Source organism: Balaenoptera ricei, chromosome 6 (assembly GCF_028023285.1).
Source record: "Balaenoptera ricei isolate mBalRic1 chromosome 6, mBalRic1.hap2, whole genome shotgun sequence".
Taxonomy (NCBI): Eukaryota; Metazoa; Chordata; class Mammalia; order Artiodactyla; family Balaenopteridae; genus Balaenoptera; species Balaenoptera ricei.
Genome location: NC_082644.1, coordinates 71,593,933 through 71,619,727, shown reverse-complemented (window position 1 = coordinate 71,619,727; position 25,795 = coordinate 71,593,933). Strand labels below are relative to the sequence as shown.

General features: G+C 42.8%; 1 protein-coding gene across 2 annotated transcripts in view; it reads left to right on the top strand.

Annotated features, from left to right (window-relative positions):
* DOCK8 (dedicator of cytokinesis 8) overlaps nucleotides 1-25,795 on the top strand; it is a 222,933-nt gene that overhangs the window by 132,673 nt on the left and 64,465 nt on the right. For both annotated transcript variants that reach the window (XM_059924847.1, XM_059924848.1), the window contains exons 15-24: nucleotides 2,409-2,526; nucleotides 3,973-4,043; nucleotides 5,121-5,259; nucleotides 5,877-5,978; nucleotides 9,240-9,335; nucleotides 10,028-10,262; nucleotides 12,841-13,005; nucleotides 14,196-14,365; nucleotides 17,364-17,459; nucleotides 21,230-21,325. In XM_059924847.1, coding sequence (XP_059780830.1) covers nucleotides 2,409-2,526; nucleotides 3,973-4,043; nucleotides 5,121-5,259; nucleotides 5,877-5,978; nucleotides 9,240-9,335; nucleotides 10,028-10,262; nucleotides 12,841-13,005; nucleotides 14,196-14,365; nucleotides 17,364-17,459; nucleotides 21,230-21,325 — 1,288 coding nt within the window. The remainder of the gene's footprint in view (nucleotides 1-2,408; nucleotides 2,527-3,972; nucleotides 4,044-5,120; nucleotides 5,260-5,876; nucleotides 5,979-9,239; nucleotides 9,336-10,027; nucleotides 10,263-12,840; nucleotides 13,006-14,195; nucleotides 14,366-17,363; nucleotides 17,460-21,229; nucleotides 21,326-25,795) is intronic.

Sequence of the window (25,795 nt, the reverse complement as noted above, 5' to 3'; positions counted from 1 at the left end):
TACTGGTCCAGAAAGACCATTTGCCTACACGCACGCACATACACACATGCACACACACAGGATGGAGGATCATTCTGGTTATGACGATGCAGAGGTTAGAGTTAGTCAGCCTGGTCTTTCCCTTTTGGTTTTTCAGTTCCTGACTACCCCAGACTTCATAAATCAGACTTTAAAATTTTTCTTCTCCTACCTTGTACTTGAGTATTGACTTTACCCTTTTCCAATGGAACAAACCTTACATGTGAGTATGAACCCAGTAGGTGGCACTGACTACATCTATTAAAGATAGGAAATTTGCCAGGTGTACTTGTATAGATCCATAATGCAAAATTCACATGTATAGCTCAGTGGTTCTCAGATGGGGGTGACTTTGCCCCACCTGGGGATATCTGGCAATATCTGGAGGCATTTTTAGTTGTCACAACTGAGTAGAGGGGAGATACTACTAACATCTAGTGGGTAGAGGCCAGGGATGCTGCTGAACATCCTACAATGCACAGGACAGCCCCTCAACAAAGAATTGTCCGGTCCAAAATGTCAGTAGTGCTGAGGCTGAAACCCTGGTAGCAGTTAATATGCAAATCCTTGTAAAGTATTATGAGAGCCTATATTCACAGAGGGAAAATCTGGTCACCTGGCCCTCCTTCTTGGTCACTGCTCTCCTGGTGTCTAGTTGACACAAAGGCTGTTTTGTCATCTTGAAGCCTTTGGGGCAAGAATGTGTCCATTTGGGGAGAATGTGTTACCTAGGAGTTAGAATAGTGGACCAAGGGTGAGGAAGACAAGACATTTTCCCAGAGAACATGACACAGTTGAGTCAGCCTTTGGTGTACTGTTGACACTCAACTGCTAATAAGATCCAGAGAATTAAGGCAAGCTTGCCTCTGAGACATGTCATGAATAACATAGTCTGAAAAGGCCATTGTTATTCTTTTATTTAATGGCAGTCTTATCTGAGGGGATATAGCTTAGATAAGGTTAAGAGCATGGCTCTGGAACCAGAGTGCCTGACTTTAATTCTTGATTGCCATTCACTAACTGTATGTCATTTTTTCCCTCATTTGTGATGTGGGGATGATGCCATCAAAATAGTATCTACCTATAGAATAATTATGAGAATTAAACAAACTAATAAATATGAAGTATTTGAAACATTGCCCAACTTAGGATAAGTACCTTATAAATATTAGTATCACTATTGTTTCTTTAAGTCAGGAATATGATTGAAAGTATATACATTCATTCTTTTATTCAACAAGTATTTTTTTTAGCACCTACTATGTCCCAGGCACTGTTCTAGCTGCTGAAGATACATCAGTGAATCAAAAACATCAGATAAAAATCCCTGCCTTCATGGAGCTTACCTTTTAGTGGATTATAGTAGTAATATTGCAAACAGAAAGAAAAAATATACAAAATTATAGTCAGCCTGGTACTTGTCCTATAGTTTTTGAATGGATGGATGTATTATTCATAGTTCTGTATTATGTTACGTAGCTAATTGGGCTTGGAAGTTTGAACTGTCATCTTATGTAAGAAAAGAAAGGGACTTCCCTGGTGGTACAGTGGTAAAGAATCCGCCTTCCAATGCAGGGGACGCAGGTTCGATCCCTGGTCGGGGAACTAAGATCCCACATGACGTGGGACACAGCCCGCGTGACACAACTACTGAGCCCGTGCACCTCAACTAGAGAGAGAAAATCCGCACGCCACAACTAGAGAGAAGCCCATGTGCCGCAACGAAGAGCTGGCACGTCACAACAAAAGATCCCGCATGCCACAACTAAGACCCAAGGCAGCCAAAAAAAGAAAGTTAAACCAATACAGAAAGTCATGCCAATAAAAAATGGAAACTACTGGGACTTCCCTGGTGGTCCACTGGTTAAGACTCTGCACTCCCACCGCAGGGGGCGCAGGTTCGATCCCTGGTCGGGGAACTAAGATCCTGCATGCCGCGCAGAGTGGCCAAACTAAGATTAAAAAAAAAAAAAATTGAACTACTACATAACATTAGAAAGGAGAAGGAGGAGAACTGAAATTAGGCCATTGTCTATGGCCATGAGTTTTGTTTAAAATGAACTGAACGTTTTGCCTTCTTAACTTTGTATCAGACATATAGTTACCTCTAGGCAGATTTGCACATTCCAAGACATTCCAAGACTTTCTCAGCTGCAGCAGGCACCTCTGTCTGTGTAGCAAAACAGAGAACAATGTTGGTTATTATCAGATCACTGCAGCTGAAGAGGAAGAATCAACAGTAACTCACTCTCCAAAAGTAATTCACTTCTGAAAGCAAAAACTCCTTCAGAACAATCATCTCATGAGCGCAGGCTTTAGCATTCCCTGAAGAACTTGGTTAAAAGAAACTCTAGACCTTACTGATTGGTTCCTCATCTTTTGTTTTCCAGAAACCTTCTCTATGTCTACCCACAGAGGCTGAACTTTGCTAACAAACTAGCATCTGCCCGGAACATCACAATCAAGATCCAGTTTATGTGTGGAGAGGATGTCAGCAATGCTATGCCGGTAATGAGGGAAATCAACATTTGCCTCGAACCAGGGTGGGCTGAACTTCCCTTGCTGGTTCACACAGACAAAATCAAGGGCTGATCAGCGTAGCGTGTGCGTTGATTCAGGCCAGTACCACTGATGATGTGCAGGGGCCTTTGTGGCTGGTCCCGTATTGCTCCCAGGATACTGATGGGGAAGCAGGGTCAGCCTAAATCAAAAGTCTCTTTCCCAACTTATTCCACAGTGAGCTGTGAAATTTAGAAATGCAGATCATTTTAGAAGACTGAAAAATATCATGAATTCTTTCCATGCCACCCTAACAGCATAAGAAGTAGAAAGACAGGCCCAAGGTGTCAGCCATGCTTGCCGTACTTTCAGATGTGCACTGCGGTACACATCTACCTAAACCCCAGTCCACACCTAGAGATAAATATAATAGAAAGTACTGCCTAGTAATAATAAACATACACCATCTCAACACCTTCTAGGAATGGATCTTCATCCTGAGGTAAAATGTAAATCAAATAGTAAATACATAATGCAGTGTTCCCTAAGGAACCCAAAATGCCAGAATTTGTATTTTTTTAACCATCTGCCAACAAACGAGATGGTGGTTAGCTATTACTATTTTATTTAAGCTGTAGAATTCAGATAATATACCTTTCTACTGAAGTCACATTTTTCCAGTGCTTCCATTCTTCAAATATCCACTTTTTTTAAAAAACCATCTTTTTAATGTCCCACCTACCTTCCCAATGCAAGGTAACCTTTTGCAATGGTTGTGGGAAAGAAGTCCTAGAGGAAGACTCTCCTGGTTCTCCCCACTCTCGCCCCTGGCAAATCCATCAGGGCTGCCAGGTACAGCTGTGCAGATCCTGGTGATAGCCAAGGTACCCAGCCAGGGATGAGTGGGGGCCAAACTCCAGCCTGTTCACCACTCACCAAGCCCTGGGACCTGGCATGGGCATTAGTGCATCTAGTAGGAAGGGCTCTTTTTTTATTTACCCAAAGGTGAGTCCACTTGTGAAGTCATGTGCCTTTAGGGCTGACCCAGGCCCAAAGAGGTGTCTTTTTCTAAATACCATAAACGTGTGGCCAGTGATGGTCCTGATGACCCAAGTGACCAGGCAAAAGAGCCTCGACCAGGGATCTCTCACGGAGGGCAAAACTCTGTAACGTTGCCCTGTAGTATAGACCTCTAGGTGAAGAGGCAGATGGAGAGAGCACTGGTTTTCTAGTCTCCCAAGCCTATGGCCCTTGGTCACTGATGTAGCCACTGGGGTCTCAGTTTACCCTTCATAACCAGTTCTTCTGCATCAGTTGGGCCACTTGTAGAACTCAGCACTCTTAATTTACAAAATGCAGCTCTATGAGACCAGAACCTCCTACTGGGCTGATGATCGTTGATTTGACTTAACCAAATATCACCGTTAATTTGGCCCTTTTTATACTGGTGAACAGGTCATCTTTGGAAGATCCAATGGGCCTGAATTTCTGCAGGAAGTTTACACGGCTGTTACATACCACAACAAGTAAGTATATTTCAGAGTTCAAAACATATGCCAAGATTGTTTTATTATCTCCTGGCTTTTCTGAATCCCCTAGGTGATTCCTTGTACCAGTATTTATAATTCAGGGACTAAGGGACAGAGGAAATCCATGCCAGTTCCCTGGTTCTATGTTGGAGAACCACAATTTTTGCCATTAACTGTGATTGGGAGAAGAACATATCTTCAAGAACCTAATATTGTTTTGAGTTTTCTGGAGCCTTCTACTCTAGTGTGATATAGAGAGGTCTTATGGTGTTCCATAAAGAAATAAATTTCTTGCCTTGCTTTGAGATACTGGAGGGGCCAGAAACAAAATCCAGCCCTCCTTGGTCTGTCTCTTTGTCTTCTATCCATACCTGCACCACTACCTACTTTAAGAAGATTTAAGTTGACCAAAGGAGAAATGAAACACTCATTTTTATGTGGGTAAATTGAGTCAGAGAATAACGTCTAAACTGTTATTCACATTTCCAGGTAGGACATCTGTATAGGGTCAGACAAACTTGGGTTTGATCCCAGCCTGATAACCTTGGCCCATTTAAGTATTGAATACTTCTCTGAACCCACCCTCTTGGACTGGAATGAGGATTAAATGAGTAATGTATGTGAAGCGCTTAGTAAACTGCCTGGGACATCATAATTCAGTAAAATCAGATTCCCTTTCCTTCCTGCATCCTTCATTTGTTTCCCCCAAATCCTTTGATGAGTGCCGGCTGAGCACCAGTCCCTGTTCTTGGGGTAGAGATAGAAAAGGAGGTCACAGCAAGACTCCAAACCTCATCCTCTGTCCAAATTAAGTTGTTGCATTTTTGCATTGTGTGCAGGGATTTTTTTTTCTGGCAAAGCTTTTCGTTTGTGAGCAGCCTTATGTAAGTGAAGTGTATCCAGTGACATAAGCTTGGTCTCAGGACTTTAAGCTTAGGAGGAGACTGATGTAAAATGAAAAGTAAAACACCAAGCAGGCGAATTCTGAGGGGCAAAGGGTCTGTGGCAATTTATAGTCAGAGAAGCCATCATTCTTGCTAAAAGTTATTTGTGTATAATGTGCTTTTGAAACAGGTCTCCTGACTTCTACGAAGAAGTGAAAATTAAGCTCCCTGCTAAGCTCACAGTAAATCACCACCTCCTGTTCACCTTCTACCATATCAGCTGTCAGCAGAAGCAAGGAAACTCCGTAGAAAGTCTCCTGGGATATTCAGTGAGTTGTTTTCAACTTGCAGATTCACTCTGCAGTTGTTGGTGCATCCAAGGTTCCTGCAGAGATAAACAACTAAATTCTATTCACTTGCTTTTTTCCTGTCAGAAGTAGCAAAATGTGCCAAACCAGATTACAGCAAAGAGCAGACATGACTTGACTTAGCAAATGACAATTTCAGGAATGAAAGGTAGTGGGTGAGAGATATTGAAAGAATACTCATTTGTAGAAAAAGCATTACAGTGTCCATTATTTCCAAATTTTATATATATGCTTCACATATAAAAATAGCTCTTTTTTCCCCAAGGGGAAAAAGTTATTTCTTTAAAATATATAAAAGGTAAAATAAACATTGGTGTTTTCCAAATATACACACACATTGGCTATAAAGAAAAATGCTACTACTTTGGCTCTGAAAGCAGTGAATCATTGATATTACCGTCTCAGGAGCTCTCAGGGAATTTAAAATCTAAAGAACTTGACAGAAATTACTGCCCAAAAGAGCTCTGGTCAATATCTAATCATCGTTCAGTTGCATTTGATTTTTGTGAGCTAGATAAATTGCCAGAATTATATGCTGTAATAAATAACCATTTTATTCTTTACATCATCTATTTCAGTGGCTGCCAATTCTCTTAAATGAACGTCTTCAAACTGGCTCCTACTGTCTCCCAGTTGCCTTGGAAAAGCTGCCACCCAACTACTCTATGCATTCTGCAGAGGTAACCAGCAGGCTGGCCATCACCTGTTTCCTGTCCAGCCATGGTCTTGGACCACCTTTCCAGACCCGCTTCCCATTCCTTTATACATGACCAAGGATGCTCAGCATGTTTTGGGGAGCAGTCATCTGTCAGCACAGGGTGTTTTCTGAGAGCACGTGGTTCTGATAGGATGGGAGAAATAACTGGTTTTAAGACCTCATTCATTTAGATTATCACCAATTCAGAATGTTTGGTAAATACAACCCATACCCAGGCAGCATTACCTTGTATTATCTATAACAAAGGGGTTTACAGAATGGGGTATTTTAAAAAGGAAGGCAAATAGAGCTCACCTGTGATAACAACTGCTCTCACCTCCCATCCTTACAAAAGGTTCCCATGCCAGATTCCATTGGTTTCTCCTCTGGGTCAATTGTCACAGCCTCCAGGTGGATATTGGGGCTTTTATTCCTCTAAAGAGCCCAATGTCAATACTCTTTCTCTCCTCCCATTTCCTGTCCCACCTTTTTGCCCATACATTCTGCTGCAGTCCACCAGTTTAAAGGGAGCCCAGTGAAGCCTCCGTTCTGATTGCACCAGCAGCAGCTCTCATGCTTCTCAGTCTGGTTGGTGTAGGTTTACATCAATAAGATTTATTTTAAGCAAATACCAGACATCATATCATTTCATTTATAAATAGTTCAGTGTTTTATCTGAAAAGATAAGGGCTCCTTTTTTAACCATCACAATACCATTGTCACACCTTAAACATTAATAATAGTTCCTTAATATCTTCATATATCCAGTGATCAAATTTCCAATTATCTCATTAATGTCATTTTTTTTTTTTACAGTTGTTTGTTGCGTATCAGGATCCAAATAAGCTCCATACATTGCTATTGCTTGACATGTCTTTTAAGGCTCTTAATCTATAGGTCCCCCGTCATCTCTTTTGTTTTCCTTGCATATTTCAAGTTGAATTTCCCAGGAATTTGAATTTTGTTCCAAATTTTATAGTCAACTTTCTTTCCTACTCTGACTACCCACCCCCACTCCCCAGGCTATTCCATTTTCTATTTCCTTTTTTTTTTTTTTCCCCTGGAGAGAGAAGCTTCCTTTGCCCTGGGCCACAGGCATATGCCTGAATTTAGATCAAAACTATTCTCCTCAAAACCACCTAAATGGTTTTTGAGTATGTTCACAGATACTCCCTGATTACTTTTTATGATTTGGACACACAGCCCCTTGCTGAAGCCCTCAAAACCACCTTTTCAACATCAAGCTGCACATTCTAATTTCCTAGAACACCCAATTATCTTCTTTTTTTTTGTTTTTTTTTTTTTTTTAATATACTTATTTTTGGCTGTGTTGGGTCTTCGTTTCTGTGCGAGGGCTTTCTGTAGTTGCGGCAAGCGGGGGCCACTCTTCATCGCGGTGCGCGGGCCTCTCACTATCGCGGCCTCTCTTGTTGCGGAGCACAGGCTCCAGACGCGCAGGCTCAGTAGTTGTGGCTCACGGGCCCAGTTGCTCCACGGCATGTGGGATCTTCCCAGACCAGGGCTCGAACCCGTGTCCCCTGCATTAGCAGGCAGATTCTCAACCACTGCGCCACCAGGGAAGCCCCTCAATTATCTTCTTAATGCTGCCAAACAAACCTGGCTTTGGAGACAAATAAATCTTGATCCAAAATCCAGATTCTGCCATGCCCTAGCCATGTGAACATGGGTGAATTGCTTACCCTCTCTGAGTCTCAAAGATGAAACCTAGCCCAGACCTGCCTACAAGGTTGCTGTGAACATTGAATGAGATAATACATATCAAGCAACAAACTCGATGCTTAAGTAAATATTAGTTCCTTTTTCTTACTTGCCCTAAGCTATCTTTATCAATATGCCCTCAGCTTCTCCTAATATTCTTTAGGCCTACCCTGTCCAATATAGTTGCCACTAGCCACATGAGGCAATTTAAAATGTGGCTAGTCCAAACTGAGATGTACTATAAGTATAAAACACAAACTGGGTTTCGAAGACTTAGTAGCAGAAAAAAAAAAATGTAAAATATCTTATTCATAATTTTCTATATTGATTACATGTTGAAACAATAATCTTTAGGCTATATTGGGTTCAATGAAACATAGTATTAAAATTTTTATCACATTAAAAAATTTTTAATGTGGCTACTAGAAAATTTTAAATGACATAGATGGCTCACATTATATTTTTAGTGGTCAGTGTTGCTTTAGATTACTGCAAACTCCAGTGACCCCACAGGTCGGACTCATTAATAATGAGTGCAAGGTCCTGGTGGAATTTGTTCACGCTGGAGACTGTCTTCCCACCTAAGATCATAGCTACTCCTCTGCTCTGCACATTGGTGCCACGCTGGGATGCAAGACCAATGTCTTCATACCTTCAGATTCTCAAAATACAATAGTAAAGCAGGCTTTCATGTGAAGTTTTCTGACATTCAAATGTTTGGCAACTAATTCAACAGTTTCTAACACTGGGCCAAACAGCACCTGTCTGTGGGCTGGATCCAGCTTTGGGCCCCAGTTTGTAACTCTGTCTGAGATAGTTCCAAAGGTCCCCACCCCGTGCACACATCCTACCCTTGCAAGTACAGTATGCTTCCTTCCATTAAAATGCAAGAGACACAAAACCCACACTCACATGGCCAGGTCTGCCAAGGCCCTCCTTACTCAGTGCTGTAGGATGACAATTCTCTTGAGATTTTAAGGCAAGAAATGGTCTCTGAGGACTACAGGGCTATTGATATATAAATATTATAAAAGTCATTTTGAGTAATTAAAGCAGGAGCCTAGAAGGACGGCTACTTGGAAACATTTTGTTAAAAGGGAACAAAACTGTAGTCACTCAAAAGCATTAAAATTTCATGTCTTCTAAAGATATTCTACACTTTGTCCTGACATTCCTGATTAATGGAGAAATCATTAGGATATTACTTTATTTTAATTCCTAGAATCAAGGATTACCAGTGCTGGATGGAAGCTTAAATTAGATAGATAACTCGATTCAAACCCCTTCTTTCAGCATGAGAAAATGAAGGCCCAGAAAGTTTCATTGACCTGTCGAAGTGAAAATAATTAATTTGGTGTGAAACTGAACTTGAACCCAGGGCTCCTAACTCGAAGGCCAGTTATATTAGTTTTCCAGGGAGATTTATATTTGTATAACCCTGACATCTGCTGTCAAGTTGCTTTACTCTGCTTGTTAGTACTGAGAAAAGGGAATTGAATTGCTAATTTGTTTTCTTTTAACACAGAAAGTCCCTTTGCAGAATCCTCCCATTAAATGGGCTGAAGGACATAAGGGAGTATTCAATATTGAAGTGCAAGCTGTTTCTTCTGTTCACACCCAGGTAAGGAGTATCCAGGTCAAGTTTAAATCAGAACAGCAGGCTAATAATGAAGATGGGGTGCAGCAGAGAAACTTCTAAGGACAGTTCAATAAAAGATCAGTGAAAATCTTTGTGCCTGGATAAAACAACACCAAAAAACCCTTTTAGTTCTGTGTGGGGAATTGCAAGCCTGTTAGGTTTTATTTGTTGTTTTCATAGAAAGACCTTATAAAAATGTTGAAGCAGCTCGGCACCTGCACTGTTGGTTGAGAAGTTTCGTGGGGAGACTTCATTTAAACATTTTCCTGCTGTTGCTGTCTCATTTCCCTCTGTAATTCTGCCATTTCTCTTCCAGATTTTTTGTTGTTGTTGTTCTACTTTCCCTCCTTTTCCTGCCACTGTCTGAATTTTGCATCTGCTTAGACCCCTATCTCGACAGTGTGTTTGCCTGGTATCCTTGCTTCTGCTTACAGAACATGTCAGAGTCCAAATTAATTTTTCTTCAGCTAATAATTATTGAGAGGTTCTATTTTGTGCACAACACTCTACAAAGAAATTCATAACCTGGTCTGAAACATCCGTGTCTTAGAACTTCTGCTCTGAAACACTGGATAAGAGGTTTTGCCTAGAAGGAGCTATTTGATTGTGTTTATGAATCCACTGGTGAGCGTTGAGGGGATGAGACCCATGAGGCCTGCCATCTGCCTTCCCAGGACAACCACCTGGAGAAGTTCTTCACCCTCTGCCATTCCCTGGAAAGCCAGGTGACCTTCCCCATCCGCGTGCTGGACCAGAAGATCAGTGAAGCGGCTCTGGAGCACGAGCTGAAGCTCAGCATCATTTGCCTCAACTCCTCCCGCCTGGAGCCCCTTGTGCTCTTCCTGCACCTGGTGCTGGACAAGCTCTTCCAGCTGTTCGTGCAGCCCATGGTCATCGCTGGCCAGACAGGTAGGAGGCCTGGGCGCCTGGGAGGAGGCAGGCAGTGCCATGTTTTATGAAACACGATTTTCCAGAAGTTTCAGGAGCAGGGCCAATGTGATCTTTCTGTTGAGGATGTGAGTCCAAGGGAAACCAAGTCCACTGCTATTTTTTTTTGTTTTTGGAGATTCCCTGGATGTTTAAAAAAAAGAAACATTAATATAGGATGCTTAAAATTATCGGGGTTTTTTTACATTAATGTGTTGAATGACTGAAGCCAATCCTTTAAATTCCATTCCTAGTAATTGATGGCTTTCTTTTACCTCTAAGATATTTTTTGTTGACTTGACCAACAAGGGAATCCAATGTTTTAAAGAAATAAGACAACCCATATTAAATGGAAGGAAAGGAACTGTCTAAATTGAATTTCAATGTGATCCCTTTTTTATTGAGATAAAATGCACATACCATAAAATTCACTAAAGTGTACAATTCAGTGGTTTTTAGTATATTCATGAGGTAATGCAACTGTCACTACTATCTAATTCCAGACCATTTTCGTCAGCCTCAAATGAAACCCCATACTCCTGAACAGTCACCCCATTCTCCACTCCCCTCGGCACGCAGCAAACGCCCATCTTAAATGCTTACTTTTAACAAATGAACACTAAATACAACGTGTAAGACTTCCTTTGGAAATAATGTCATGTAGGGCCTGGGTCCAGTGGTTCTTCCAACTCCTGCGGGGGTAGACTGGCTGCTGTAGGGCATCTTTGTTTGACACTATTTTCAGCTGAGCTTGTATTATTCTGTGTTCGCCAGCCCAGCAGATATCTTTGGGTACCATCCATGCTGCCAGTACTGTGCTTACAGTTGTAGGTTTTGCAATAATAATCAAGAGCATATTGAACCTCAGAGGACTTACAATAAAATATAGCAAAGATCAGCGGCACAGGACACAAGTCCTCAAATGGACACAGCTAAATACTGTTGGGGGGATGGTGAAGACATCCATCCGGGAGGATGGGGAAGGCCCCCCAGGAAGAAGACTGCAATTGAGATGGCTTTGAAGGGGGGTTCGAGGGAAAGAAGCCAAAATGGGGGCAGTGACTGGCAAAAGCAGAGAACCAGAGTGTCTGGATCAGAAAAAAAGTAGTTCAGAGAAAAGTGTCAAAAACCACTTTTCTGGGAGTGTCAGAAAAGAAGGAGATAACACTGTAGGGCCATGGAATATGAGTAAGCTGGTGGGGAGGGAGAAATGAACTTGTAGCCTAGGACACATGGGGGAGCTTTCAGAGCTAGGGAAGAGCGTGACCTCTGAATCCCTCCCTCAGTTTGCAGTGTATCCTGGGATGCGTCTTCTGTGGCTCCACAGATAAGCCATCCTACATTGTCGGCTAACTTTTCACACATGTAGCTGTTGCCTCTCCAGCTAGATTCCTGTGGAGTGGCCACCTATCTGTGCCCTCCCTGGATTTCCTTCTACACCCTCCACATATTTGGTGCACTGCTTTGTAGGCCCCAGCTATGGAATATAGACTTGTTCACTAGACGAAACATTCATTCATACATTTTGAGCCAATATTTGGGACTCCAGGGTGTTGGGACAGGCAGCATAGGTGGAGGCACTTAGTCTCCAAGCATTTATTGAGAACTTATCTGTGTCAGGCACCATGGAAGGCATGGTGGGGAGAGAAGAAAGCATGAGAAATGCACTTTGCTTCCAGCCTATCAGAGAGACAGAATTTCCCATTGGAAACAGCCCAAGAACTTTGTGATTTGGTGTCACTAAAGCCCTGTACTGAGTGGTGTCAGAGGCTTCATTGAGGAGATGGGATGGTGCTTAGCATCGAAAGGTTAGTATGATTTTGTGGGTGGGAGCAAGGAGGGCTTTCTAGGTGAGGACAGCAGCACGAGCAATATTGCAGAAGTGAGAAGCAGACGTGTGATGGGGACAGTATAAAGATTGCCTTATTTTAAGGAAGTTGAATTTGAGCAGAAGAGGGTACCAGGTGGGATAAGTAGGGTGGAGCCAAACTGTGGAGGGTTTGGAGCTCCTCAACAAGAGAGTGTACACGGTGAAGCATTGTTTGTACAGGTCCAGGGACTGACATGATACACATACGTTTTTAGATTAATCTGTACACCAAGAATCTGTATTGTTCAACAGCCCATCTCAAACCATAGTGTGCGTAAGAATGACCTGGGCATCTTGTTAAAATGCAGATTCTGACTCAGTCGGTCCTGGGTGGGGCCTGAGATTCTGCATTTCTAATAAGAGTCTAGGTGATACTGATGATGTCCGGACAGACCCCACCGAGTAGCACCAGTTTACAGCACGGTTTAGAGAGGGGAGGATGTCTGGACAGGCTCACATCTTTGTCCTGAAAACCCACAGTGCTGGCAGAAGGAGGAAATGTGAAGTCCTTTGCAGTAAGCAGAGCTGGCATGCTGGAGCTTACTAAAACCACTCACCCTGCCCCAGGGGCTTCAGCCTGGTTCAGCCGGTCAGTGGTCAGGACTCCTTGTCACTGCCCCAGAGAATGTTCCATCTCAGGCTCATTAAGGACTCACTGCAGGGCCGCCCATTTTTCTCTTGGTTCCTCAGCCAACTTCTCCCAGTTTGCCTTCGAGTCTGTGGTGGTCACCGCCAACAGTCTGCACAACAGCAAGGGCCTGGGCAAGGACCAGCACGGGAGGAACTGCCTGCTGGCCTCCTATGTGCACTACGTCTTCCGCCTGCCCGAGCCGCAGAGGGACGTACCCAAGTCAGGTAACGTCCCCCTGTTCCCCACCCCCTCCCCGAGTATGGGAGCCTGGCGGGCAGCGTACCCTCACCCCCACCCCACAGAATTCACAATAAAATTAAAAGCCCGAAAGTTAAATTTTATCTTTCAGAATAAACAAAACTTACATGAATGCTGAAATTAAAAGTTCATGTCTAGATTTTTCTCTCTTGCTTTCTATCTGCCTTCCTCCCTATTTTTATATTCTAAACACTTTTTTTTCTGCCTATTTGATAATCCCTCACTGATCTTCACCCAGTCGGTACTTTCTGATTCAGTTGTGAATCCCTTCTTTTAAAAGCTGGAGAAGTGACAACAGATGCCTAGGATTCTAGGATCATAATGATAAGGAAAATAATATATATTTGATAGCTGTGGTAAGCAGTGGCCCCTAAACTTTTCATTATGAAAAAATAAATCCCTTTTCTCATTTCCCCCAAACTAAACTTCTGAAATAATTATTCATTTCTCCACTCTTTTTAATTATTTACATAGGTAATAATCAACCAGAACGTCTGGTCAGCATGATATAAAAAGTAGCATCAATAAGTTAACAAAATTCCAGGCTCTAACAAAGGAACTTGGGCATATTTATTAGTCCATGCAGCCTCATTTCAAGTAAACCTGTAATTTTAAATGTTTTTAAAAAATACTCATAATATTCATAGACTCACATAATCACCTTTGAACACATGTAAATACTTAAAGGTGAGAAACATTGCTATACAGTGTATACTGATTCACATAAGATTCAGATGATTCCTTGGATTCTCAAATCTCAGAAATGCAAGACTTATAAAGCTGTCATCATTTAAATATTAAGAAATAAAAAATATCCACATTTTGAGCTTGTCTTGAGAAATCAGAACCTCATGGGCTGTTTCCCCATGGCAATAATAAGCTGGAGACGAGGAGCAGCCCCTGTCTTTGGATGAGGCATGTGTTTCCAGTTTACCACAGTCCTCACCACTCCCTACTGCCTTACACCCTATCTTTCCACCAAAACATTGCCCCCCTGGCCTCCCCTCGGCATTTGCTAATAAGACCCTAATTCCAAGACCTAATCTAGTGGGTTTCCACTCTACTACCTACCCCATCCCTCCTCAGTTCCTTCTCAAGTCCAGTAAGTGACTCTGATCCCCTTTCCGTTGACATGTCTATACCTGGTGGGGTGCAGGTGGCCCCACTTCCCTCCCGGACCCTCGCTACCACACATACGGACGCACGTCTGCTGCCGCTGTGAGTTCGAAGCTGATGCAGGCCCGAGTGATGAGCAGCAGTAACCCAGACCTCGCGGGGACACACTCTGCAGCAGACGAGGAGGTTAAGAACATCATGTCTTCAAAGGTAAGGAAGATGTCAAACCCTGGAAAGAGACATGGGCTTTTTTATTTTTAACTAACACTTGGAGAGACAACACGAAATCAACCACTACTGCTGCCCACTGTCTTGGTCAAATGCTCAGCTTTCAAGTTATTAATATCCTTTTCTTTTGAAGTGACTGAGATCATTCTGATGCCAGGCAAGACTGGCATTTGAAGGTATGCACGGAGTCAGTGAACTCTGGTGGGAAGTTTCTCAAGCATAGCTGGTTTAGCCCCGTGGAGTCGATGAATACCATGAGTTTTATCTTCAAGGAAAAAAATTTGGCTTTAACTGTTTTTGATGCCTAGAAAGACTGTTTTTTGTTTTATTTTTTAATAACTTGCCTTTTAGATTCATTAACATCCATAGATTGATTATCCCATGTAAGAATCACAAAGATCGGGCTTCCCTGGTGGTGCAGTGGTTGAGAATCTGCCTGCCAATGCAGGGGACACGGGTTCGAGCCCTGGTCTGGGAAGATCCCACATGCCGCGGAGCAACTAGGCCCGTGAGCCACAACTACTGAATCTGTGCGTCTGGAGCCTGTGCTCCGCAACAAGAGAGGCTGCGACAGTGAGAGGCCCGCGCACCGCGATGAAGAGTGGCCCCCGCTTGCCGCGACTGGAGAGAGCCCTCGCACAGAAACGAAGACCCAACACAGCCAATAAATAAATATATAAAAGTCATTTGTGAGACAAATATTTTTTTAAAAAAAAGAATCCCAAAGATCAAAGCCAAATTTATAAACAAAAACCGAGATCTTGGGAGGGTTGGTGACTTGCCCTAGATTGTTTCCCTCCATGAATTCTTTATGGTTTCTCATAAACTTTTTATTTTATAAAAGTTTTAGATTTATAGAGTTATTGTCAATATATGACAGAAAATTTTTGTGTACTCAATGCATAGTTTCCCTGTTATTAACATTTTACATTAGAACAGCACATTTGTCACAATTAATGAACCAATATTGATATATTATTATTATTAACTAAAGTTTATATTTTATTCAGATTTCCTCAGTTTTTCCCTAATGTCTGTTTTCTGTTGTAGGATCCCACCCAGGATACCACATTAGATTTTGTAGTGACGTTTCCTTAGCTCCTCTGGGTTGTGACAATTTCTTAGACTTTCCTTGTTTTTGAGGACTTTGACAGTTTTGAGGCATACTGGTCAGGTATTTTGTAAAATGTCTCTCATTTGAAATTTTTAAAAATTGTGATATAATTCACATACCATAAAATTCACCCTTTTGAAGTGTGTAATTCAGTGGTTTTTCACATACGTACAAAGTTACCATGAATTCTTAATCTAAATTTTCTTTCCAGTTATCTGTGGCCTCAGGGTGGCTAAGCTTTTAGAATAATGTCATTTCCTCTGATGAAGATAAATCAAACTCTCTAGGTTTTGACATCATTTCCCTTACACAAACCACCCACTTGAGACAGTATGTTGTGAGACAGGAAATCTGGAGACCAGGGTTGGGTCTCGATCTGATACCACCCAGGCCTGTGGTCATGGGCAAGTCAATTCCTGCCCTGAGCCTGATTTTCCTCATCTCTGTAGAAGTTCTGAACCCTGGATGAATGTAAGAATCATCTATAGATCCACTCCTAGAGGTTCTGATGATCTATAGGTTGTATCATATGAAATTGTTGATATTCTATCCTTTTTGACTTACAGAATCAACCCAGGGATGTGCTGGAGCTGGTTCATACCAGTTTCTGAGAGCTGATTGTTAAATTTTCAGGAACTTTCTGAACCAGTCGTTAAACGCAGACATTATTAAAAATTAAATTATATAAACTAACAAATAAGTTATATGGAAAACAAAGGTAATCTAAATGCAGTGTTCTGGAGCAGAACAGGACGTTAGTGGAAAAATTGGTGAAACTCAAAGTCTGTGGTTTAGTTAATAGTTAATGTGCCAATGTTAATTTCTTAGTTTTGACAAATGTACCATATTTATGTAAGATATTAACATTAAGAGGAACTTGGTGAAGGGTATCTAAGAACCACCTTTGCAACTTGTCCATAAATCTAAAATGATTCCCTTTTTAAGGGAGTACTCAAACCTCATCCCTTCTTAATTACTTTACTACATTTTACTGTTATCTATGTTCTTGAGGTTATTTATGCCTACTGTACGGTGGAAATACTGTACAGTGGTTTGCTACTGCACATCTCTTTGCAACACCATATTCGGTAATGTCATGTTAACTTGAAATCAGCTATGACGGAAGCATTCACAAGCACAGAAATTGGCAGATTCTACCAATCAGCCCCTCCCCTCCGAGAGCTGGTTGTTAAGCATTTGCCAGCACACCCTGGTTCAATTTTGCATCTAAGTCCTCTTTAAGCGGTATCTTTTCGGATCGCCTAGGGGAGAAGTGGTCAGCAGCTGTTATCCACAGACTTGATTATTACAGTTTCCTTTAATGAAAGTGAAAATATTAAATTTTCTCTGTGGACTAGGTTAAGAATTTTTAAATTATTCGTAGTGAGGGGAAAAAATTTTGTCTAACTAGAAGTATCAAGCATGATCTTCCTTTCAGAAGTGTTTTTTTGACAATTTATTAGAGTGTTTAGGAGACTGGGTAAAGTACCATGCTAACCCACAGAGAGGCACTGTTCCCACACATTTTTTTTTTCCTGCTCTTCCAATTAAGTCAGAGACTTAGAAAGTTGAAGGGACTGCTGAGCACCCAGTGGTTCTTAACTAGGATTTAACTATAGGTGGCTACACACCAACTAACAGTGAATATCTCAGGAGCAAGTAGAAGTAGGTGTAAATTTACCTTCTTTGCTTTGTTTTATGTTTATTTTTGGCAGTTGTTTTACCTTTGTAACCAGAAAAAAAAAAAAAAGAAAGAAAAAGAAATATGTTAACAATGAATTCTAAGCTTGTGATTTCCAGGCCGTTGGCTTATCTTTCTGGGGACCACTGTTGGTTGACTGTTGAGTCATGGTTTGTGTATTTCAGATGGCTGATCGTAGCTGCATGCGGATGTCCTACTATTGCTCTGGCAATAATGATGCTCCAAGTTCAACAACAACCCCAAGGCCAGTCAGCAAAAAGGTACTGAACAGGCAGTGTGAGAATAATTTGCCCAGCCTCTCACTATGATTGAAAATAGATGCCATCAAGTACTGTCCTGTCTTGTTCCTGCCCTCCTAACACACACACGCACATGCACACACACACGCGCGCGCACACACACACACACACACACACACACACTTTTGCAGCCCTGTCCCAGGTGCCCCATTTTTTGACCACCTAATTACCTACTAACTCAGTGGTTCCCCAACTTACCGTACATCAGAAGTACCTGGGTGGCTTGTTAAAACTGACTGCTGGCCCTACGCCTAGAGTTTCTGATTCAGTAGATGTGAAGTAGGGCCCAAGGATTTGCACTTCTGACAAGTTCCCAGCTGATGCTAGTCCAGGAACCACACTTTGAGAACCTGAGAACTGCTGTATTAGCTTCTTTTTTGGTAAAAGGAGAGCTGGGGACAATTCATCCTCAAAAAGTGAATGGCAATAATTAGGTATCATTTATTTCAATACAATTTCAAACATGAAAAGCCTTGTAATTCTTTCCAATCAGCCTTACCTACGAGTTCAGAGACTTGACAAGCTGTTAAGCTGCTCGTCAGAAAGAACTCTTTATATTAAGAGGATTCTCCAGTTGTCACGTCATGTGTGGTCCAAGGGGTGGAGGATAAAGGAACTGTCTGCCCCGAGTTTTCTCCTCTGCCAGGCACCCAAGAGTCTCACCATTTTAGTAGCTACTTAAGTTAAGGTCTTGAGTGTCTTTCAAGACCCCTATTAAAATGTAAATATGCTGATTGGAAGGATAACACAGGAAGCTCTTTGCAACAGCTCACACCACTGGGAAAGATGTGTTAAACAGGCATGGAGGGAATGAGCTTCAGCACAGCTCACTTTGGACCGGCTGAGGGAAAGATCAGGCATGAGGAGGCCCTAGGAGGGTCCAGTGCCTGCAGACTTGGCAATAATACGGGCTCCATTTGTCTGGAAAGAGGTACCAGGAGTTAATTCTAACAGGAGGAGTAAAAGAAGATGTCATGAGGTGCTGAAAATAAATATTTCACTTACTTTAAATCTTAGCTTTGGGCTTTGCAGGGACTGGTTACAAGTACCATTTTCCTTCTTAAAAACCATGATTTGCTTACAGCCTGGCTTGCTTCAGGCAGGGCCTGATTTCTTCTGGGCACATTTGCCTTGTTTTGATTTTGTTTCTGGTCATTTCAATGACCAGAAGAGAATCATTTCATTTCAGAGGGAGGTTTAACCAGTGTGTTTCTTTAATAGCTCAGCAAACTGGGTTTAGCTGCTTGGCTATTTTCTGTAACCTCCGGAGCAAGGTGTTCTTGTAATAATGTTGCCTGGTAAGCAACATAAATTACTTTAAGAAGCGGCTTATCCTCTTCTAATCTCCTCTTGCCTTAAGGTTCTGGCAGTCAAACTGACCTATTTTCCAGAGGTTACCTTTGAAGCTTGTGGAGCTTGTCTTCCGTACAATGGGAAGATCCGGGTGTAGCGGAGTTACATCAGGGCAAGCTTAGACCACCTGCTAGATTAACACGCAGCCCTGCACCTCTCCCAGGTGGGAGAGCTTCCCTCATGTCTCACAACAGCACACAAATGTGTTCACGTGTATTGAGATTATAAAGGTTTGACTCGCCTGACAGAATGAAGTGGGACCAATGACAAGCTGAAACACTTCAGCATTCTCCATTCGTCCCCATTAACCATCAGGGGATGTAAATAGTTTGAATACCCAGACATCTGCACAGAGATTTTTCCATTCGTCTCCTTTTAGTTTAGCTGAGTAACTCTCCAATTTTACTGTACGTAAGAATCAGTAAATTGTGTTCCATGCCTACTGTACACTGTGGGTAATTTAAAGCTTTGTCAAGGGTAAGCTTTGCTCTAATCAATTTTTGCTTTGGGTGTTGACTTTAAAACGTTATTTCCACATACACCAGTACCCTAGGATGTGATATTAGGGTGTTCGAGTAGTTTCAGCTTTCTTACCCACTGAGCAATAAAAAAGGAGTTCATCTGTATTTATTCTAGATTTTATGGTTGTAAAATGAATGGAATCCACAGAAAATGCCCAGACATCATTTTTGCCATCAGTTAGGGTGACCAGCTATCTCAGTTTTTCCAGGACTTAGGGGGTCCTTGGGATGTAGGACTTTCCATTTTAAGACCAGGACAGTGTTGACTGAAAAGAACACACATCCTAAACGTTGAGAATTATGTTTTATTCGGGGACATTACCGAGGACTATAGACCAGGATACAGTCTCTCAGATATCTGAGGGACTGGTCCAAAGAGGTAAGGGAAGAGCCAGGATATATAGGGATTTTTGCTGAAAAAAAACCCCATGTAGTTGAATGTCAAAAGATGTTCGTGAAAAACAGACATCTCAAGTTAATGATTTTAGTGTTTTTCTATGTATGGGAAGATGCAAGAGTCTGAGCTCATTGAAATTATTCCTTAGATATGCATCTTAACTATCTAGGGCCAGTATCCTGTTTTTGTTCATCCTGAATTCCCCTCAGGGTGCACCATCTGGGTCTCAGTGGCTGATGGCTTGATGGTCTGGAAACATTTGTTGTTCACTGGAATAAGCAGGCAACATTTGTTGTTTACTGAAATGACAGGCAACATTGTTTTTGTCCAAAACAGTCTTAGGCAAACTGAGATGAGTTGGTTGCCCTACCTTTAGTCTTAAACTTGTTCCCCATCAAAGCTGTTGTCAAGAGTATTAACAAGTATCCAGATAAAGTAGGGAATGGGAAAGATGCAAAAGGTGTAAAAAATCACTGTCTGCTGCATTTACAGTCAGATAACTTGACAGGGAGTGTAGACATAAAGTGGAGCATCTGACTCTGGGACAAAGAAGTATAGAAGTTGGGTGAGTTCAAGCTGCTACCCCTATGCCTTTTAATGCAGACAATCTACTGATAAACCCAAACCTCGTTTCCCACAAAGCCATAGCAGGATTATAAGAACAAAAATTGTTCCATCTAGAAGGGAGTTGAAATACCATCTAGACAGTGGTTCTTTAATTGAGGTCCCTGGACCAGCCGTGGCAGCATCACCCGGGAACTTGTTAGAGATGCAAATTCTCAGGCCCCACCCCAGACCTGCTGAATCTGAAACTCTGAAGGTGGACTCAGCAATTTGTTTCTTAACAAGCTCTCCAAGGGATTCTGACGCACATTCAAGTTTGAGAACCACTGCTACCAACTGAGTTTATAGATGAGAACATTGAAGGTAAGGAGAGGAACAGCTTACACGTGGTCACACAGAGGGTTTACAGTGGGACCTGTAAGGAAGAGAACAGAGTTTCAGTTCTGACTGCTACCCAGGAATGCTTCCCCCATAGAATGTATTAGCTTCACTCCCCTGCCGAGGCCATTCCTTCAAACCCAGCTCTCCAGTAAGGTTTAGAAGCCTCATGTGCACAGGTTTCCAGTGACTCAGAATGCTCTACTGCCTTTTCTTTTCAAGAAAGGATTAAAAATATACTCCTGCTGTGCCCCCTTCCTCCCTCGCAACTCCTGCCTGTGTTGTTTGTGTGGCTCTGGGGATTTGGGATCCACACAGCCTTCTCCTACCTACTTAAAATGCCTACCAGTCTCAGATTATGTCAGCATTGACTTTGCCATCCACTGTGGTCTAAGACATCTAGGATATATACTAACAAGCTATTACAATTGGGAAAAAAGAAAAGTGGGGTTGGCGAATAAAGCACCTAGTACAGACCATCATTACGTAAGTGTAATGTTTTTGTGTTTGTTGTCCAGCATTTCCATGAGGAGCTTGCCCTGCAGATGGTGGTCAGCACTGGAATGGTGAAAGAAACAGTCTTCAAGTACTCCTGGTTCTTCTTTGAGCTTCTGGTGAGATTCTTGCGTGTTTATATCTGTGCTCGGTAGGGCACGAAAAGCAGACAGGCAGTGAGGTTTCCCATAGTAGGAACTGACATCTTATCTACTGAGTTGCTCCTACAGAAAACCTGGGATCATTCCTTCAGTTTTAACTCTCCCTCACCCCTTCATCCATCTTCCACCAAATCTTACTGATTCCACCTTGAACATCTACTTCCACCTGCCGCTTCTCACCAATCTTCACTGCTCCCCGCCTAGTCAAGCTGCCATCATGTCTGTAATCGCTTCCTCTTTGCCCACCTGCATTCATTTGTGCCCTCTGCCCATCCAATCTGCACAGGGCAACTCAAAATTAAGCAGATAATGACACTCCCCTCTTTAAAACCTTTCCGTGATTTTCAGTGTACTGGAAATAAAGCACACATTTTTCCCATGGCCTAAAAAGCCCTTGGATGGTTCTGTTTCCCTTCATCTCTAACCTTATCTTAGGCCCTATTCCCCCCCCTCATTCAGCCACATTGTTTCCAGTTTGGTCCTTTGAAGATGCTGAGACCTTTTCAGCCTCAGAGCCTTCTTAAGATTCTTTCCTCTGTCTGTACCTTTCATGCCCCCCACATACATACACATTTTGGGAGTTCTTTAGGTTTCAGCTTTAATGTCACCACTTCTGAGAGGCCTTTTCTGACCACCTTATACCATAATATGTCTTCCACTCTATTCCTCTCCTTTTAAACACCCTCTTTATTTCCTTCCTAGCACTTATCACAATTTGTAATTGTTTTTCTCTCTTGCCTATTGGATTTCTAGGATTGAGGTCTATCTTCTTCATTATCTTATCTCTAGCCTCAGAACATGGCTTGGCATCGTACAAGCACCAACTAATATTTGTTGGGGGGAAAAATGAAACTTGTAAATCTGTTTACCTGCAACTTCTATCTGTTCTCTAGCAGAAAAGTAAAAGGTACAGCATAGTCTTTAATTTCAAAATGAAGAGAATAATAGTAATACCTATTTTATACTAGAAGTGAAAGGATTTTGCCATAAAGCCACTAGAATAAGCATTTTGTCCATGTTGATAAACTGAGATGCATTGTGAAATGAGGTTAAATGAAAAAGGTATGAAAGCACAGACACTAACTACATAAAAGTGCACATACGAACAATCCAGAGGATAAAGAGTGGGTTGAGATTTAGTGATAGAGTTAGCTTTGTATTGACTGGGTTCTTTCCTCTGTGACACTGTTTTTTGTTTTTGTTTTTTAAATTTTATTTATTTATTTATGGCTGTGTTGGTCTTCGTTTCTGTGCGAGGGCTTTCTCCAGTTGTGGCAAGCGGGGGCCACTCTTCATCGCGGTGCGCGGGCCTCTCACTATCGCGGCCTCTCTTGTTGCGGAGCACAGGCTCCAGACGCGCAGGCTCAGTAGTTGTGGCTCACGGGCCCAGTTGCTCTGCGGCATGTGGGATCTTCCCAGACCAGGGCTCGAACCCATGTCCCCTGCATTAGCAGGCAGATTCTCAACCACTGCGCCACCAGGGAAGCCCCACTGTGACACTGTTAAAGTGGATAATTTTTTTTTGAGAGAGATGGTAGGATTTTCACCTGAGCTCTAGTTTATCTATGTAAGTTCAAGCCCAAGTAAAAGAGAACAGTACTGAACAATAAGACATAGAGGACAAGAGGGTCAAAGGAAACAAAAATAAAACCTACACTGGGGAGGAAATGGGAAGTAGTGTGCAACAGAGTTAAAAAGAAGTGAGGCCCATGCCACAGAAGCACATCCAGGATGCAAATCCCTTAGAGTTTCCCCAAGTTCCCACCCCTCGTTTGAGAAAGGTATTGCTAGCGAGATGTCTTTTCCAAACACAGTCCCAGATGCCTGCAGCGGAACCACCTAGGGTGCTGCTTAGTGAGAGTAAAGCAGATCTGGAGCCCCTCCCTAGAATACTGAGTGCAATGAGGAGGGGGAAGCCGGCGGTGCCTGAGCCTGTCTGCCCAGGTGCCTCCCAAGCATGCTGAAGGCCCGCTAGTCCACACCACCTCCGCTCTGTGAGGCCCGAACAGAGCTACGGGTCTCTACGTGCAGCCGGCACCAGGAGTTTGCATTCTAAAAGCCAGGCTGCTTCAGGTGGGTGGCTGCAGCTCACAAGTCTTGGAGCAACCGCATTAGCAGTGAGACATGAGCTTTGCAATCTGGCAGGAAGAGGCTGAGCCATAAACTCGGTCTTGAGGCAGGAGAAGGATCAAAACCACCACTGTGTGCCCGGTACATCCTGTTTCTATGTACCCATCCTACCTACCACCATCAAGTTTCTCCATAAAGAAGATTGACTCAGGTGGTAATCCATCTATAGATAATTCATATAAATAATCTTCAACTGAGTTGATCTGCCATATTGCAAATTTTAAAAGACATGACGCAAAAACTCACTTTGACATTGTGGAATCTCTTAGAAGAGAGTCCCAAAGGAAAGCAGTATCTCAGTTCAAAGATGTTTCATGTCATTTACTCACACACCTGCACACATTTGCACACACTTCACCTAATCATTCTTAGATCTTATTTAGTAGCTATGTATTATAAGCTCTATCGTGAGCAGTTATCCCCTGTGCAAACACAGGACCCTGAGGCTAAGTAGGGGTTTGCCCAGCCCTCTCAGCCAGGGAGGGGCAGGGCCTCAGTTCCGAAATGCTCTAGTCCAAATTCTGTTCCTCTGCCATTTTGCTTCTCCTTGGAAGCTTAAAGTTACAAAACATTTTCTTAGCCTAACGTATTAACAACATGCGAAACCTTTGTATTCCGAAGTCAACTTTAATGGAGTGCTGCAATCACTATCCCATTCTCAGTCGGCATGAACTCAGCATTGCTAGCCCTAAATGGCTCCTCGTGGCATCTTAGAGCTCTCTTTCAAAGGCAAGTTTGCATTCTCTGCAAATGTAATGATACTCTGTCCTTCATATAATACCAGTGACAGCTGGCATCCCCAAGGAAGGGAAAATAATAACACCTAAAATGTGTTGAGCATCTATATACATGCTAGGCGCCCTTGTAAGCAATGTAAGCATCATCTGGTTGAATCCTCAGACGACCCTCAGGCCGGAGCTTTCCATCATCCCCAGTTTACAGATGGGGTTGGAGGAAGGGTGGAGGCCGTAAGGAGAAGTCTCCAGGTCCGCCAAAGATTTCATCAGTACCACTTCAGTGCCCCTAACTGCAGGGATCTGAGAACCATGGAACAGGTGAAAATTGCTTTTGATCTTGCACATTTATTTACTAGGACTCAGTAGGCTCAGGGAAGAAAGCAAAAGCTAAAGCTGATAGCCCTCCTTCCTCTAGGAGTCCTTTCTGGTAAACAGATGCAGAAGCTGGAAAGAAAGTCCTACTGATACGAGTGCTTGGAGGGGGTTGGTTAACATGCAGATCACCCAGGATACTGACTACTCAGTCGCCCAGGGCTCTGCAGGTTATAACTAAGTCTGTCAGGGTCCTCGCAGGACAGTGTTGGCGTTGCTCAAAAGGGTTAACTGAAAAGCATTTATCAAAGGGACTTTGCCCAGGGTATGTGCCAGGTTACAGGAGCAGATAAGGGTTGGTGAGGCACCCTGGGAGCAGGAGGTGCTGGAAGCCTTTCTCTCTCCTAGCCCTAAAGAAGTAAGGGTATGGAATAGTGTAACTGGGGGCAAGAGAAAGCTGAGGCAGAGAAGAGGGTCCACGTGACAAGGAGCTGGCATCTTAGAGAAACACTGCCACTGCCAGAAGCACGCTGCACAGGGCTGAGGGCAGTGGAGTGCATGTGTACCTGGACCACTCTTCTCCCGCCCACTGGTCCCCTGATGGTGCCTCCCATTGGCCAGGTCCAACCAGAAGCCTAAGTTCAAGGAGTCCTGAATGATGTAGTCTATAGGGATCAGCTTCCCAGGGCTCAGAGATAGATGGAGAAGGGCAAGAAAGGGAGCTGGAGTTTGCATTTGGAGGCGAATGGAAACTTTCAGCCCCAGCCAGAACTTTGCAAGGAAACCGATCTTGGACCCAAACAGGACGCCCAGTCCTCCACGCATTGCTTTTGCATTTGCCTTACAGATGCCTAGGAAGTTGTTTCAAAACCCAAACATTTTTTTTCCCAAGAAGCTTGAGGAGAAAGGAACTACAGCCTCCTTGGGCTTAGCCAACAACCTGGGCAATTTAACACCCTTTAGTTGTATTAATGCCCACGTGCTAATGAACAACCACTTTGGCATCAGAGCTGTTGAACACAATCCTTGGGCAGATTTCACACTTGCTAATGAATAAATCCCCATGCTTCTAGAAACTGCTGAGCCAGACTTTGGGGATCCAGAGGTAAATGGTGACCCAGTTTACCCAGGACATGAAGTTCTACACCAAGGGGTTCTTGGTATCCCAGCTTTGAATGGGTCACAGAGGCCAATATGGAGGAAAATATTTTCCTGCCTTACCCCACCCTACAAATAACGGACCAAGTCT